This window comes from Pelodiscus sinensis, chromosome 3, assembly GCF_049634645.1.
Source record: "Pelodiscus sinensis isolate JC-2024 chromosome 3, ASM4963464v1, whole genome shotgun sequence".
Taxonomy (NCBI): domain Eukaryota; kingdom Metazoa; phylum Chordata; order Testudines; family Trionychidae; genus Pelodiscus; species Pelodiscus sinensis.
In genome coordinates this window covers 68837817-68855138 of record NC_134713.1, presented here as the reverse complement: position 1 = coordinate 68855138, position 17322 = coordinate 68837817, and the positions used below count along the sequence as shown (strand labels likewise).

Here is a 17322-nt window from a genome sequence, read left to right as displayed (position 1 = left end):
ACAGGTTTTGAGCAACATTTCCTGCATTTCATTCTGATTATGGGATATTTTGTATACTCTGCTTCCATAAGTGCAGCAGTAGGCCTTAGCCTGGGGGGAGGGACAGAATGTAAATAGTGCTGCACAGAAAACAGGATCTGCGTGGCAAGAGATCCACAGAGAATGGTGGGTTCTTTTCTCCAGCCCTGCGGTATCCTTATGAGTATGTTTATGCTGATTTTGTAAGCAATCTCTAAACCAGTTTTCCCATTCTCTCCAATCCTGTTATACCCTTCCCTATTTGAGGGGATTTGGGTCCCTGTAAGCATGGGGTCTGATAAAGTACAGAAAGAGTAGGGAGGGAGGGATAGTATGCAGAGGTGCACATAGAATGTGTAGGTAGTTGACCTCCCTAGATTCCTTTGTATCTACGTGGCTAGTTTTGGGGCAAGACCTTCTGTTTCTGCCTCAGGTTAGTATTGACTTCAGGTCATTTAAAATCTTACTGATCTGTATCCCTTTACTCAGCTGTTTAAATATCTCCTTAGCATTCCAGTGAAAGTGAATGATTATTTTCTTTCTAAAATTTCTCATTTCTGTTACTGGATTTAGCCTGTCAGGCATGGAGCTTGGAAAAGGGAGCCTATTTCAGGGCTGAGGATCTCTCATAAAGAATGCAGTACCACTTGGTCACATCGCTTTTAAATCCAGGGTAATACAGCACAAATTCCTCTGTTGATCACATTCTGACAGTACGGCAGGTAGAAAGAGGCAACCTCTCAACTTGCAGGATCCCAAGCTGCTATAGATCAAAATAAACACGACATTCAGTCTGGAAGCCAGTAGGCAGCCAGCGCAGATCCAGGAGCATTGGTGTCATTGTGTAGATGGCTCTGTGATTAACCAATAAGCCTGGTCTTATCAGTTAATCTTCTCAACTACGGGCTGTAGCTCCCTTAATCGGGACTTCCTGGTCTGTCATGGATCATGGATGTTCCTGGATCACAGAGCCCAGAAAGAGGAAGGTCTGGCGGCGGAGGCAGGAGCGCTGTAAGGGGCACCAGCGACTCAGCAGGGAGTCCAGAGTATGTGTGGGGGGAGGGCAGCATGGTGGGGTGTTGTGACCCCAGCAGAGGTCCCTACCCCCAGGAGCCAGAGAGTTCTAGCCTGGCTGCAGCCATGGGCCTCCGGCTGCAGCCATGGGCCTCCAGCTCCAGCCAGGTAGTTCCAACTCCAGGGGCAGCCAGGGAGCTCTGGCCCCGTTCCCAGTCATGGTGCTCTGGACACATTCTGGTTCCAGCAGCCGGGGGACTCCATCCCCAGCAGCAACCAGGGAGCTCTGACCCTGTCCCTCTGCCCCGGCCACAGAGCTCCAGCCCCAGCCCCAGCTGTGGAGCCAGGCAGCTGTGGACCTCTGCCTCTATGTAGCTCTGTCCATGGTGCTCCAGCCCCTACAGTAGTGGGGCCAGGATGAGCCCCTGGGGTGGGGCAGAGGCAGCAGCGGGGGCAGGCTGGAACCCTACCCTGGTGGCAGCACAGACACGAGGAGAGGGACCCATCCCTGGTCCAGCAAATCCCCTCATTCGGGACTAGTCAGGTCCTGAGGATGCCAGACTAGAGAAATCCAACCTGTGTACACATTTCTCCCCCTCCTTGCTGCCTTGGTATGAGATGCAGCAAGAGGGAGAGGGGAGCTGGTGCCCATGAGGAGTTGGATTAAAAGCTGATTCCTCATAAGCACCAGATCCACCTGCCACCCCCATCCCAATGCTGCTGCCTGTAATAGAGAGGCAGCAGCGTGGAGGGTGAAGGAGCCAGACAGCAGATGATATGCACGGGGAGCTGGCTTTCAAGCAGGCTCCCCATGCATGATGGCTCCATGGACCTGCCTGCCCACCCCTTGTGTCCTGCAGATGCAGTGGGGGGAAACACCCTGCACTGCTGCCTCTGTCAGGAAGGAGCCAGTTTGTGGGGGAGCTGGATTTTAAACTGGTTCCCCTCACAGACCAGCTCCTGCCTGCCACCCTGCACTACTGCCAGATAGAGAGGTAGTAGCAGGGGGTTCCCCAGAAGTGGGGCCGGGAGCGCACTGGCTGCCGGCCCCACTTCCCATGGAATATTGAATAGTCATGTAATCGCTTACATTTCATGCAGTTACACAACTGTTCAATTACACGCTATCTAACATCTCTGTTGGTGACATACACTTCAATTTAATAGGCAATGTGTGTCATTCTGCACCTGTTTAAATTTTTGGATTGGTCCAAAGTATAGCCCTAAATATAGCCATTTTCTCTACTTTGGAAGTTATCTTTCATCCAAGGCAGATATTGATGTAGAAATCCAACATCGTTTGAGCTGTGCCAGTGTATCCTTTGCTCGTTTACTGCACAAGGTTTTTGAAGATCACAGCACTTGAACAGACACCAAGCTTCTTGTCTATCAAGCCGTCATTCTCCCAACGCTATTGTATGGGTCTGAAACCTGAACACCTGCAGACATCACCTGAAAGTCCTTGAGAGGTATCACTAACACTTCCTCTGCAAGATCTTGAAGATCAAATGGGAAGACAGGCACATTAACATCAGTGTTCTGAAAGAGGTAAAGACCACCAATATCGACGCAATTATCATCCATCAGCAACTTCGCTGGACTGGTCAAGTTGTTTGGATGCCAGACCATCGCTTCCCAAAAGAGGTCCTATTTTCTTAGCTGAAAGAAGGATATTGTAACGCAGGAAGACATTGGAAATGTTATAAGGACTTGCTAAAGGATAACTTAAAGAAGTGCAACATTGACATTGACTCTTGAGAGACACTTGCCCAGAATCACTCAAAATGGAGAGAAGCCCTACACAGTGATCCCCTGCATTTTGAATTTGCCTGCCAACAAGCTGAGGAGGAGAAGAGGTGCAGGAAGAAGGAGAGACTGGCTTCTAGTCATGGTCAAGAGCCTCCTGCTGCACCTGGAAACATCTGCCCTCACTAGGGTTGCCAGAGGGTTTCAACAAAAATACCGGACACACTTGACATTACATCACAATCTACACTACATCTTATTTAGAAAATGCCAGTTATATTTTCTCATTTATATTTTTCTCAATTTGTTTCCCGAACAGAAAGCTCAAATACTGGACTGTTCAGTTCAAAACCGGACACCTGGCAACCCTAGTTCTCACTGTATAGAACTTGTGGTTCAAGGATCAGCCTTATCAGCCACCTGAGGGTCCACAACTCCCATGGAAGATGATTATACTTGGCCCACCCATCATGAGGATAAGACCTAAGTAGAGTGCATTGCAGCAATCTAGTCTGGAAGGGAAAGAGGGAAACACCCTGGTATCAAGGACCACACCTGAAAGAAATGGCTGTAATCTCCTGTCCATGCATGAAGGGTAAAAAAGATTCCTGAACATAGCTGCTATATGATTGTCCAGCACAACCCACAGGCTACAAACAGGAGTAACAAATGTTCCTTGCTTTTATAATGCCTGTTTTTATTTTGTCTGTTAGTAAACAGAAAAACACATTTTAGCAAAAATATTAAATGCATTATTAAAACAAAAGAAACCAAAGCATTTTTTTTACCATTTTAATGAAATGGTGAATGGTTCCAGAAACTATTATGACAGTTTTACCTATGGCAAACAGAATGAATATGATCTCAGCAGTGGAGCAGGTTTCTAGTGGGCACATTTGACTAGGCTGCTAAGTGAAACGTGGCTGTATTTATCGGTATTTTTATTGCAATAAATTGGTTTGTTTATTAGTGGAGGTGGCTGACTGAACATTGACTATAGTACATATTGAAGTCCCATTGACATAAAGCATTTACCTTATTGCAAGTGTGTGTTTAGGTCACTGTGAATAAACAGAAACGCAGATTTATGCATCTTGTCCTTCTTCTGACACAGAGATCTATTACCTTACTTTGGAAGTCTGAACATCCTTCCCCTAAACATAGATGGCTAAATGAGATGCAAACAGTCTTTCTTTGGAGAGGCAATTTGGAGGGGAGGGGAAGGACTAATCAGTAGATATAAGAATAGAATTTGATCCTTGTCATTTTACTTGCTGTACTAAAAGGAATTCTCTTTCCCTTTATTAAAACAAAAACAAACAAAGCCATTCAGATTTTTGAGCTGTGAATTCCTTTTATTTTTTAACTCAGTCTAATAATAATTTTCTGCTTACAGTTAACTCTACCACATTGCTGCAAGCCCATATGATTACATGGCTGTTTTTTAAACTTGTACTTCTGCTGGTGTTATTACTATAGCCATCGTGTGTGTCAGAGAAAATCTCGAAGAAGCACCTTTTTAGGCATGTTAACTTGGAAATGATTTTTTTAAATGGGCTACTCAGCTGTTACACTGTACAGAGTTTTCATCTTCTACAGGTTTTTACAAACATTGATTAATCTTCTTAACATCCTATGAAAGTGGAGCTAAATATTATGAACTCGATTCAGTGTATCGGATATTGAAATTTACAAAGATTAAGTTATTTTTCTAAGGCCACAAAAGGAATAAAAGCTAGAGGTGAGCTTAGAATTCAGGAATTTCTGGTTCTTATTCATGTGTTTGGACCATGTCCCGCTCAACAAAATATCTGATGTCTTATAGGTTGTGTAACATAGTATATTATATGTATTAAGTGTAACCAATCAAAAAATAGTGGTACTCAATTCTCTGTGTGTATCCCATTGAAACTAATAGATACCTGTGGATAGCCATAAGGTATCTGCTGCCTTTGACAGCCGGTATACTTTGTTTTAAAAGGATCTGTTTGGAAGAATTTTTGGATACTAATTTGGTATAATGGGATACACATTTCTAATATCATATATACTAACAGTAGGCCTTGCTGCCTGTCTGCTCTTTATTTAAAATCATTCTCTTACTGATGTCCTGACAGGTGTCTGATTCATTCACATTCTCAAAGGTGGATGAACATAGAATAAAAAAACCTAGGAAGGGGAGGTTTATGAAATGTTTTCTGTTGACTTTTTTTTCCTCGTATGTTATAGTCTACAAACATTAGTGTTAAGGCAAGTCTCACTGCCTTCACTCTATGCTATTATCTATAAGTATCTTGACTTTGACTTTACAGAGCTGTTTATAGAATTTAATAAAGCAAATGTAATAATGCTGCCTGCGCTTTAATGCACAGTCTCAATTGAGTTGACCAGAAGATAAATAGGAACAGGAATAATAGTGTGTTCCTGCAGATTGTTTTTAATAAGCATGTTATTTAGTTGATCAGCCCACTGCAGTAATGCCTCCTATCCTAGTGCACCAGACAAATTTATTAATGCCTCCCCCCTCCCCATCATTTCTCTGAGAACATTGATTCCCTGCAGACATATCTCTATTAAACCTCTAGAAAGTCACAACTTCCAAATTAGATTAAGTAGTAGGAATGGTACTAGAAGAATCAAAGAAAATTGAATGCATTATTGAATTTATGCCACATTGTCTCACAAAGAGATGGGATTGTGTGGCAATGGTAACTTTTGTCCTTACTGTACTAACAAAGGTATGGGCACTGCTGTCAAACCTTGTCTGTGATGCATTGGGAAAACATGAATCTTTGCTTTTATTCTACATTCATTTGCTGAGGTTTTGCAAATTAAAAAGTAAACTCTAATTTTAAGTCTTAGCATTAAGAAAAAACATTTTTCATTATTTACTGTTCTTCTCTAAACACCCAGGACCTTTTACAGACTTTTTTTTTAAGTGTCTGCTTTGGATTGTAGCAAGGCTCACTTGTCTTACCAGCAGTTGCAAAATGCAAACGCTCATTTTAAAGTGGCCTATTCCTCATTTTGATCTGACATATTAAAAAGCATATAATTAATGGCTGACATTAGTAATTAACATTAACTTTATGGTGCTTAATATGCCATCATTCATCCATCAAATAACTGGTATGCATAATGTCTGTGCATAAAGGTTTTAATTATACAAAATGATCCTTCAGTTCTCAGACTGTACAGTTTAAAGAAGCTGTGAAAGAATCCATTTTTTCATTTATTGCATGTTAACGTTGTTTTTGTTTCTCCCCAGGAGTGTGCACAAACGTGTGATCCAGGGACCTCAGCTAGGGAACATGGGTCCCAACGCACAACTTCCATTAGTGGCTAAAGAGCACCACCTTGCTGTTGCCAGTGCTCTATGGAGAAATTTTTTCCCTTTCTTGAAGAGCCAGAGAATGTCACAGACACTGCCACCTCCACAGCTTGCAGATACAGCTGCAGGTCAGCACTGACCTTCATTTTTCTATTGCTTCCTTTGCTGTTTCCTTGGATGCAAACTTTTTGGTGTATTTTATTGTTTTCACATATTACTGCTCCTATTTAGTAGCTCAAATCTACCTAAATGTAGAGATGAGGCTCTGTGCTAAATGGTGCTAAATATGTTGACATAAAAAAATAGAGTCTCTGCCTATAGGATGCAGATCCATGACACTGGAATGGTTTGAATCTATAGGACTCTTTGATTTTTCACATCATTGACAGCTTAAATTATATTTGCAATGTCTGTTGTAAATCTAAATAAGGATAATGTTTTATAGTTCATTATATTATACCTAAAATTTGTCCTATTGCTTTACATGAAAGTTTGCTCTCCTTTTGGTTTTGTCAGTATGCGAATAGCTTACATAATTCACTTTTTGGTATCTTGTTTTGACATTTATGTAGATTTTTTTTTAAAGGTACATTTCATTATCCTTTTTGTAGCATTTTTACATTCAGATACATTCTGACATTACATAGGTCATTTTGTATAGGAAGTTGTTACGTTGCTAGAATTTTACCTTACAAAGAACCACTCCAAATCCAGACATATGGATAGCATGTCAGGGTATGTCTACACTTGCACCTTCTTTCGAGAGAGGGATGCAAATGAAGACATTTGAAATTGCAAATGAAGCCGGGATTTAAATATCCCGTGCTTCATTTGCATATTCGCATTATGGCGCTATTTCGAAATAAGACACCGTTAAGACGCAGTTATTTCAAGAGAAAACCCTTGATTTCATTTCTTATTAATTTGTGATTTGTTATCATAATTCTGCCAGTCAGCTTTCAGTGATCAGAATATGCTAATTTATGCCATGTGACATTCGAGCTCAGTCAATCGACTTCCAGGGATTAGCATATGCTATTTGCTAATCAAGTCGTATATACAGGAAGCACCATGAATTTCTATGGGCTCAATGTATTCCAGCTTTTAGCTGACCTTTGGATGACTCCTAGCTACTTCTTGTTTGGAAGCCTCATTTATTCCTGTGGGCCATATGTCTCTACGGAATTTTGATGAGATATTCCCCACCAGAAGTGGAATTTACGTTTGTATCATAGGAAGTAAAATTATTACATCATAGCTAATGGACCTCTGTGTACCTTATCTTCCACTACATCATCCCCATGTCTGCCATTTTGGTCAGCCATGTTGCATTTTCTGAATTTAAACTAACATTTAATTCTTATTTAATTAAAGCATTATTCTTAAAACTAAATACTAGTCTAAGCAAAGAGTCCTGATATTATCACCACTCATTTTATGTCCAACTAAACAAATTATAATCTCTGATATTAAATCCCTTCTTAAACTTTTTCTGTAAACCTTCATTTTAGGTGCTGCAACATAATTCAAACAGCTGAAGTAAAAGTCTGTCACTACAGAGGCATTTGTAGAAAGTGGCAATACAAAATTAAATCAAGATCCATTCTCCTTCTATGGTTAGATATTTTCCCCAAATATTTCCTTTTTCCTTTTCCGTACAAAATCGTGAGAGAACCAACATTATTAGAAATGTACTTGCAATGCTGAGTATAGATACAGTTGTGACCTGTGCTATGAGCCAATATTGGGGAGCAGTGTGAAAGAATGTAATTCCTTTTTCCACTTTGCAGGCTCCTTGCATTGAAGGTTCAAACACGGAGATGGCAGTCTCCTTAACACTGCTACTCCTCCTCTTAATTAGGTGGATGGCAAGTAAACATCCAGGAACAGGAAGTAACACCTTTCACAACGCCATTCTGTTCCCTTCTTCTCATATTTTTACTGGTGTTGGAATACCATTGAAACTACTAAATATCAAGGACCCAAAAATGGAATCACTCCTCAAAAATGAATTTGCATTGGTATTCTAATGAAGTTTCTTGGCACTGATTTATAAATATTAATCTGAGTTTTGTATGAAGATAAATGTACATTAAAGAACCACTTTTTCTGTAACTTCCCTCCCCTTTCTAATAAATTAATGGTAGCTTAGAATAATACAACTGACTTGTAGCATTGAAATATAAAATGAAGAATCGTTGATAGTAATAGTAAGAGCTCTGAGAACTACATTTTTATTACCTATAATTATGTGCAGTGAATGAGCACAGCTGATGTATCTCTAAAGCTAAAGTTTTGGTGGCATAAGTGATTTTTTTTTCTGATTTGTCTTTTGAATTGCTCATCCGCTTAAAATATTATTGCCGGCAGAACAGAATCAACATAGAAGTAAGAGAGACACAAACAAATAATGCTAAATAAAAACACAGAACCAAAACCTTTTTCTGGGAAGACCTAGGCAGGGTGACCAAACAAAGCCATGTCCCCCAAACCAGCAGGAAAAATACTGAAGTTTGGCAACTGAAACTTGCTATGTGTAATATTATGTGTTACCTAAAATCCACAGGGTTCTTGTGCTGTAAGCCAGTTGGGCAAAGAGTAAAGACTTTTTAATGTAAAAATGTATAAAAGACTGAAGTGAATATGACCCCAAACTGGAGAAACAGGGCACCAGAAACTGAAGAATAGGGCTGAAAGACCAGAGGTATCAGAGTAGGTGACCACTATTATCGCTCCAGAATGTGGCTGCTTGGGCCTGTTCATCAATTCTGTTTTGTCTGTTGTTCTTCATCTGGCATAAATGTATGTCCAGACACCAAGTGACAATAGTCTTTCTGAAATGGATAAATAAAAGAACAATTGATTAAGCCTAAATTGAGTGGGCTTGGGACTCAATTTCACAACTTTTATCTCCAGCACTGGCAAACATTGCCGAATGACTGTGGTGAGGAAAGTAAACTGTGCTAGGTCTGTATGATTGGCACAATGACTTCCTTTCCTAAGGTGAATTAGGCACCATATTGTGACTGTGCTTTACAAAAGATCCTTAGTCTGCTTCTGAGGAAGCAAAACTGCATGTTCACTCTTACTGAGGACTTGTAAGATAAAAGACCTAACTCTGTTCCATTAATTAAAATAGCTGCATTTGTATTGTTTCTGAGAATATACTTGCGCTGTACTTCAGCCAGTCAAAAACCAGCTCCTGAAAACATGTAACATATGCTGTTAATTTATTAATATGCTGTTTTCTAGGAGCTGGTGAGCACCTTTCATTTTATAAAAAAACAAAGATGAGTCTTCCAAGCCTCCTTTGCTTTTGCCAATTTCATTTATTCTAATAACTTATCAGCATTCCAGGGTATATCTCCAGCCTGCCTTGAAATGTATTTATTATCCATAGCATAAAGAATGAGCTAAGAGAATAATTTTTGTTGTTTTTAGTGTTGGAGGTAAGTTCCATGTTGGCCCACTAGTGTAAAGAGCATGGTTATGTCTCATTAAAAAATTCTGCATGCGGTGATGTTATTGATGTATCAGTCCCAGGATATTAGAGACACAAGATGGGTGAGATAATATCTTTTATTGGACCAACTGCTGTGGGTAAGAGAAAAATTGTGACATCTGAATTGTAACCCAAAAGCGTCCCTGTCTTCCCCACAGCAGTTAGTCCAATAAGAGATATTACCTCACCCACTTTGTGTTTCTAAAAAAAATATTCTGAGGCAGTTATTCATTTGACAGTTTTCTAGATCTGAAGATGTTGTGTTAGCCTATGTGAAATTGTTCAGTTCAAAAGAAACTTTGTCATTAGCACTGTATTTACACTTTTTTCTTCTGCAAGCAACTCTCATTTACAGAAACAATTCTGCACTTAAACTAAATTCCAAAAGGTAAAGCTAATCACACAAAGTTCATTCCTGAGAAAGAAAGAGTTTTAAAAATTGTAATGGGACAAAAAAATGTATTCAGGCATGAAAGGGAGTGGAAAAGGAAAATATGGTGTTAAACAGGATGTATTTTGATTTTATCAGTCTGCTAAATTTTATGTTGCCATGGATTGTAAGCTACTCAGAATGGGGACAGCATCTTCATATACATTTAAATGGTGTCTGGCATGATGGGTTCCCAATGGTGATTGCAACCTGTGGGAGTGATGGAAACATATATATTAAATAATAATAACTAATTTTTAGTAGAACAGGAATATATTTTAAATATTTGGAGAAACTTAACACTCAGCCCCTCCTTTTTCCTCGAACATCAGGTTTTACTCTGTTGGCTTTGGACATGCCATGCACAGCTCCATCAGAACTCCAGCCACAGCCTGTTGTATCAATGATGCAGTTGTTTGGATGGGATGATATGGTGTGTCCGCAGCTCGTATCCAGATATCTAAGTCATCTAATACAAAACAGGTGACCAACTTAAAACTTCTTGTTTTTTCAGGAAAAAAAGAGGGATCCCTAGTGAAAGCCTATTATCTAATAACAACTTGAACAACTAACACTTAGAATAATGATGTACACAATTGGAAACAGGTAGAGCTGTGTTGCTGAGCAAGAGAACAATCACTCCATTGACCATCCCTGATGGGAAGAAGGAACTGGGGGGGGGGGGGGGGTCAAAATAGCACTATATACTGTGGGGTTTAACATCCGATCTAACAGTACCACTGGGGAAAATGCTTCCAGGAATCATGCATGAGCGCATGCACATTTATTGGAATGCACATGAGAAACACATCTTGAAGAACAACTTTTATGAAAGGTAGGTAACTGTTTTTTTTTTAAAAGTAGTGACTCCCTTGAAGTGGAACTTTAGAGTTTTCTTGCTGTAGACCCTTTGCAATTCTTTAAGTTCTAGATTCCATGAATTTCTAGGATTTTGTTCCCCTTTATTTTCTAAAGTGTTTTTCCTATGGCTTTGGATAATGAAAATTGACAGGTAGACATCAACATTGCAGAGTTAATTTTTCTTTCATTCAGCAAGTTACTTTTTTCCACAAATGGTATTGGAAAACTGGAATCTAGACAATAACTGTATCAATACTCTTCTGAAGGTCATTACACTGTAGCTAAATGAAATGTCTTGACCCACACATTATTATACTTCATTTAGTTGTATATTGACTGTTCCACCTCTTCTACTAGTGTTACCATTTTTACCATTTAGGAGGTAAAGTAGCAGCACTCATGGCTGAATTTTAATGTCTTGAATGTTATGACGTGGTAATTCCAACAACTTTCATTCATGCTTAGTGATTTTAATCTTGAGTCTTAATATTTCTCTGGACTTTTTATGGTAGTGCAACAGAGATTTAACAATAGGCACTTAATATTCAATTCAAGAGAAATAATGAAATATTTAGGTTTCTGTTGTAACAAAAATATTTGGGGGGGTGCAGTATAGAATTGATAATTTGCAAAATGAGAAGAAACAAGAATGAAAAAGTGGGCCTTTTCATTTCACGATCTCATACAGGTCTTTTTTGCAGAAAACTAGTGCCTGAGACTTTAAAAATGAGTGTGTTGAGTAAGATCCTTAGTATTTTTAAACAGATTTTTGCCCCAATCCTACAAACATGAACATAACCACTTCCAGAAATGTAAGTACCTCCATTGGCTAAAATGGGTCTGCATAAAGTTTAAGCATTGGACATCTGGAGCAGTCCCTGCCTGTGGTATGCCTGGGCCACCCACAGACAGGGACAGCCTTGGCTGGGCTGGAGCACCTGTGTCTGTGGTGGGCTCCATGGGGCTAGGGCAGTCATGCCTGTGGCAGGCAAGGAGCTGCTCCAGCCCCCACTGATTAACCAGAACTTACTTGTAAGCATCACTCGTTAAGGGTAACCTTTCAACATCCCTACAAGTAACCAAAGTATCTAAGTATTGGCATCTGAGCGCATCATGGTTATAGTCTATTAGTGATTTTTACATCAAATGAGCTCAGTTTACAGCCAGAAAGTTTTTTTTTTTTCCTATCTAACCTGCAAACTCAGACTGGTACCTGATGCTTTATCATGAATAATAAACGTTCTGCAGCACAAACTATGGACAGCTGAGCAACACATCTGCCAAGATCAGCACTTCGGACTGTACCTGTGTCATGATATTCAGCAAGACTGAGGCAGTAGTAGGCACTCCTCTTCCAGAGAGTTCACAATAGAATTTGTTCAGTGAATTTCACAACACCAGATTGGAGAAGGCAGAGGAAGCACGGGCTAAGAGTAACTGATAAGTGCATGAGTCTGAGGTGCAACTGTGTTAGTCTGTAAATTTAAAAATAGCGAGTAGTCCTATGACACCTTAAATCTTTTGAAGGTTTTGCCCATGAAAGTTCCTTACACTATATATAGGTTGTACTTGCAAAAACTGGCATTCTGGGCTGGCAACATCTGTCATCTGGCAGGACCATGGCTGCTCCTGGACCAGAAAGCCCAGGAGCCTAAGGGCAGGAGGGCCAGCCAGGGCCAGGGCAACAAGTTTGGCAGCTCAGCTGTGGATAGTGATGGGGACAGCCTCCAGCAACCCCTGGGAGCTGAAGGCTGAGGCCAGAGTCTCCTGGTGCCCCGGTCTTGTGTTCCGGGGGAGCACAGCCCCCAGGAGCATGGGGCCGGGTCCAGATCCCCTTGGCTTCCCTGGAGCATAGGGTCAGGGCCGGAACCCCGTAGCAACCTGCTGGAGAGTGGGGCCAGGGCTGGAGCCCTGCAGCTGCCCTCAGATGCATGGGGCCAGAGCCCCATGGCAGGAGCCAGAACATGTGCTGTCTAGGGAGCTAGCAGCAGCTGGGCAAGCAACCCAGCCAGATTGGGGGTGGGAGAGAGTGAGACAGCATGCAATAGGCGTGGGGCCCAGAAGCAGGAGACCTCCCCTGATCTGGCAAATTCTTTGATTCGGGACCAGTCAGGTCCCAACAGTGCCAGGCCAGACTGTACTTTTGTTGGTCTCTAAGATGCCACAGGACTACTCGTTGTTATGTTCATATATGCACAACTTGTGAAACATGTAGATTGCAAACAATTAAAAGTATTAATAGTTTGATTTACTCATGCATTCTTGATCTTGTCTTATTTCCTATTTTTGTATTTTTATTTAATTCTCATTTTAGTACTAATGCCCCTGCCTTCTGATTACACGGAATGAAATATGTGGCCATTCAGTGTGATTGCAAAAGTGTAATTTATTGGAATGAAGGTTAAAAAAAACCACTGTTGTTGATGAACAAGGAGAAACAGAATCCAACTTTTTAAGAGCAGTGCAAATAGAAATACAAATAAGATTTTTTTTTCCGCTGAAGCTAAGCACATAAGTGTTTGGCTCCATAAAGGAGCAAATCTGTTGAATAAGAAGGCGTCCTTTCTCCTTCTCTGAAATAATTTCCTTCAATTGAAACAAATGTGACAACTGGACCAATAGTAACTACAGATGGCACAGCACCTCTTTCCCAGTGCTATGGACATATGCAGAGGAGATGTTTTGTCCTTCAGCCAGGAGTTCCTGCTGTAATTAATCACAGATACACAGGCACATGCTGCTTGGGCAGAAAAGCAGCAGGCACTCATTAGAGATATGAAGAAAGTCTGTGATGATGTGGAATATCAGAGGAAGGCTTCATAGCATCAATTAATGTGACTTCACCAAGGAGTTGAGTCAGTCAGTCAGCCAGCCATGTACCCAACACCTACCTGGTATTATACCTTCTCATTAAGAGTGAGGTAGGGTTGCAAGGCATCTGTTTGTTTGTTTTTTACCAGAATACCTGGTTGAAAGGAACCCTGAAACTCTGGTCAGTACCAGTGACTGGGTGGTTGAAAGTCTGATCAGCAGGGCTAAAAGTAGGCTCCTTATCTGCCCTGGGTCTGTGCAACTCCAGCATGTGTCTGCAACTCCTAGATGCATGTATGATTGGGGAAACTCTGTGCACTTCCTTTGCCCTGACCACCAGCTCTGCAGTTCTCATTAGCTCCGAACCACGGCCAATAGGAGTTATGGGGACAGCACCTACAGGCGTGAGTGAGGTACAGTGCCCCCTGGTTCATCTGCCTAGCAGCTGGAAATCCCAGACACTTCTGGGAGCTGCACAGAGCCAAAGCAAGCAAGGAACTTGGCTTAGCCCTGCTGCACTGCTCACTGGGAGCCACCTGAGGTAAGCACTGCCTGGCTGGAGCCCGAACATACACCCACACTCCAATCCCCTGCCCAAGGTTGGAACCCCCTCCTTCACCGTAACTTCCAGCAATCTAATCCCATATCCTAGCCCTGAGCCCCCTCTTGCAGCACAGGGAGTTCTCAGCTGACCCCAGTTCCACGCGGCTCCTCAAAGCAACAGACCCTGGGCTCCATGCAGCGCTGCCGCTTTGAAGCACTCCTTTCTCCCCTCACTCCTTCCCCCCTCCCCCCCCCGCTGCCTGTTTTTCTGATAGAGGCAGCAATGGGAAGGAAGCAATTTAGTCAATTAGTCATTCACATCCCTACAATAAAAGACAGAACTATGTAGCACTTTAAAGACTAACAAGATGGTTTATTAGGTGATGAGCTTTCGTGGGCCAGACCCACTTCCTCAGATCAATATGTGGAAGAAAATCGGCACAAAGTGATACAATCAAAAAAAAAGTGAACGCATGTGAAATTGACAAATCAAATTTTAGGACAGAGTGGGGGTGAAGAGGGAAGGTAAGTTTCTGTGAGATAGTGACATAGGGGTGATAATAGGGGAAGTTTCTGTGAGGTAGTGACATTAGGGGTGATAATTGGGGAAGCTATCTTTGTAATGGATGAGATAATTAGAGTCTTTGTTTAAACCCATACGTAAAGTGTCAAATTTAAGCATGAATGACAATTCTGAAGCTTCTCGTTGAAGTCTGGAGTTAGTCTCCTTGAAGCAATATGCATGTTTTAAGGTCATTAAGTGAATGACCAGTGTGGCTGAAATAGCAGGCAATAGCTTTCTCTCTGTGAGAGAGTCTTATGTCTGTTTTGTGTGCATTGAATCTTTGGCGAAGTGTCTGACATGTTTGTCCAATGTACATAGCAAACGGACACTTTAGGCACATGATGGCATAAATTATATTTCTGGATGAACAGGAACATGTGTTCCACCTAACCTCAGGATGATTCTTACCAACAACCACAGGACATATCACACTAATACCAACCCTGGAACTTTCCCTTGCAACAAACCCAGGTGCCAGCTTTGTCCACATATTTACTCTGCTGACACCATTATTGGACCTAACCATGCCAGTTACAAGATCAAGAACACAAAGAATCAATGCAGACTGATCATTCACTGAATGACCTTAAAACATGCATATTGCTTCAAAGAGACTTTTACTCCAGACTTCAACGAGAAGCTTCAGAATTGTCATTCATGCTTAAATTTGACACTTTACGTATGGGTTTAAACAAAGACTCTAATTATCTCATCCATTACAAAGATAGCTTCCCCAATTATCACCCCTAATGTCACTACCTCACAGAAACTTACCTTCTCCCTTCACCTCACCTCTGTTCTAAAATTTCATTTGTCAATTTCACATGCTTTCACTTTTTTTTTTTTTATTGTATCACTTTGGTATATATGGTTGTGCCGATTTTCTTCCACATATTGATCTGAGGAAGTGGGTCTGGCCCACGAAAGCTCATTACCTAATAAACCATCTTGTTAGTCTTTAAAGTGCTACATAGTTCTGTCTTTTGTTTTAGCTACACCAGACTAACACGGCTGCATCTCTATCACTATTCTACCTCCCTACAATGTAATTCTAATGTCCTATGTACAGTAAAAGTTCTCAGAGCAAAGTACGGATCTCTGTTAGCACTATGCTATCAATTACAGAATTAAAACACATAATGTATTCAGATAAATAATATCAAAAAAAGTCACAGACTGTATTAAAAACTGTCCCTCTTTGTGTTTATAGACGAGGATAGTTGAGAACAGTTCACAGTTGCCTGTGGCATCTCTAGATTATCTTAGTGAGATTTTTCTCCTTAGCTATTTTTGATTGGTCAAAGACTTATTTGCTTAAACAAATCACTTATTCTTAGATGTAGTGATATAGAGAGACTCCCATTTCTAGACTGAAAATAACAAAAGTATAGATTTTTCTCTTTAACAGTTGTTTGTCTTAATCTGACCTGCAAGTTACATTATCACATACAACACTAATAAATTTAGCACATCATCTGTATCCTGGCACCTGTAAACTCTTGTGTAAAATTCTGTAGTTTCCATGTTTTTAAAGGAATGCAAAGTTTGACCCTCTGTCTGTGTTATGTAGGATGACAGTTACAAATAAAGTTGCTAAAACTCTATAATCATTAAGTAAAATGAGGCTTTTGCCCAGGTCCTTACATATTTCCTTACTTCCATTTCTTGCAGTGCATTATCAGAAGCTTTTTGTGGTATGGGACATACATCCTATGAAGCCTTGTCAGTACGTTCTTGGTTTCGATGCATTTTGCAAATGTACATTGATCAGCCTACTGATACATTGACCAGGACAGATGCTGAGCGAACATTTGGTAAGTGTTCATATTTCCCTGGTGTTTGAATTGCTGTAACAATTCCATATATCAGACGTATATGTATGTTTGCATTTCTTTACTTTTACCTAATTACAAAATGTGTTTCTTTACATGGCTTGTGCTATTTCTTGATGTTTTGCCTGTTCAGTATATGACAAATTTATCACAAACAAAGATAAAAGAGCTTGTTTCCTTGGAAGCAAAGAACAAAAACTTGCTCCCAAGGAGACATGCTATTTTTTTCCCCGATGAAGAACTACTCTGAAAAAAGTGAAAATCTGAAGTAAATAACTAGGAATCATGCTGTGAACTCTCTAAAAAGAAAAACATCCAATTATGAATAATTCTTTGCCATTTTAGATGGGATATTTTGATTTTCTTGGCTGCTCTATCCTTATGTACTGAAAGATACTTATTTGGTTCTTTTAGAATACTGTACTTCTAATTAACTGTAGGTTAAATCTTTCAAAAGCTATTGTTCATGTATAGTCTGTGAATTCCTGGGAAGGCTAATGATAGAGTGGAGGTTTTGCATTACTTGTAATGTTCATTACTCTCACCCACTGTATCTTCATAATTTTGAATCGTGTTTTACTTCATGACTCTGTTAACAGGTAAATAGAAACCTTAATCATAGGTGAAGTTGACTGGCAAAGTGTACTGCATTCTTAGTTGTATTTCCTT

General features: G+C 40.5%; 1 protein-coding gene across 8 annotated transcripts in view; it reads left to right on the top strand.

Moving 5' to 3' along the window:
* MMS22L (MMS22 like, DNA repair protein) overlaps positions 1–17322 on the top strand; it is a 141324-nt gene that overhangs the window by 97498 nt on the left and 26504 nt on the right. For all 8 annotated transcript variants that reach the window (XM_075923917.1, XM_006118427.4, XM_006118428.4 and 5 more), the window contains 3 exons: positions 6047–6237; positions 10374–10524; positions 16493–16635. In XM_075923917.1, coding sequence (XP_075780032.1) covers positions 6047–6237; positions 10374–10524; positions 16493–16635 — 485 coding nt within the window. The remainder of the gene's footprint in view (positions 1–6046; positions 6238–10373; positions 10525–16492; positions 16636–17322) is intronic.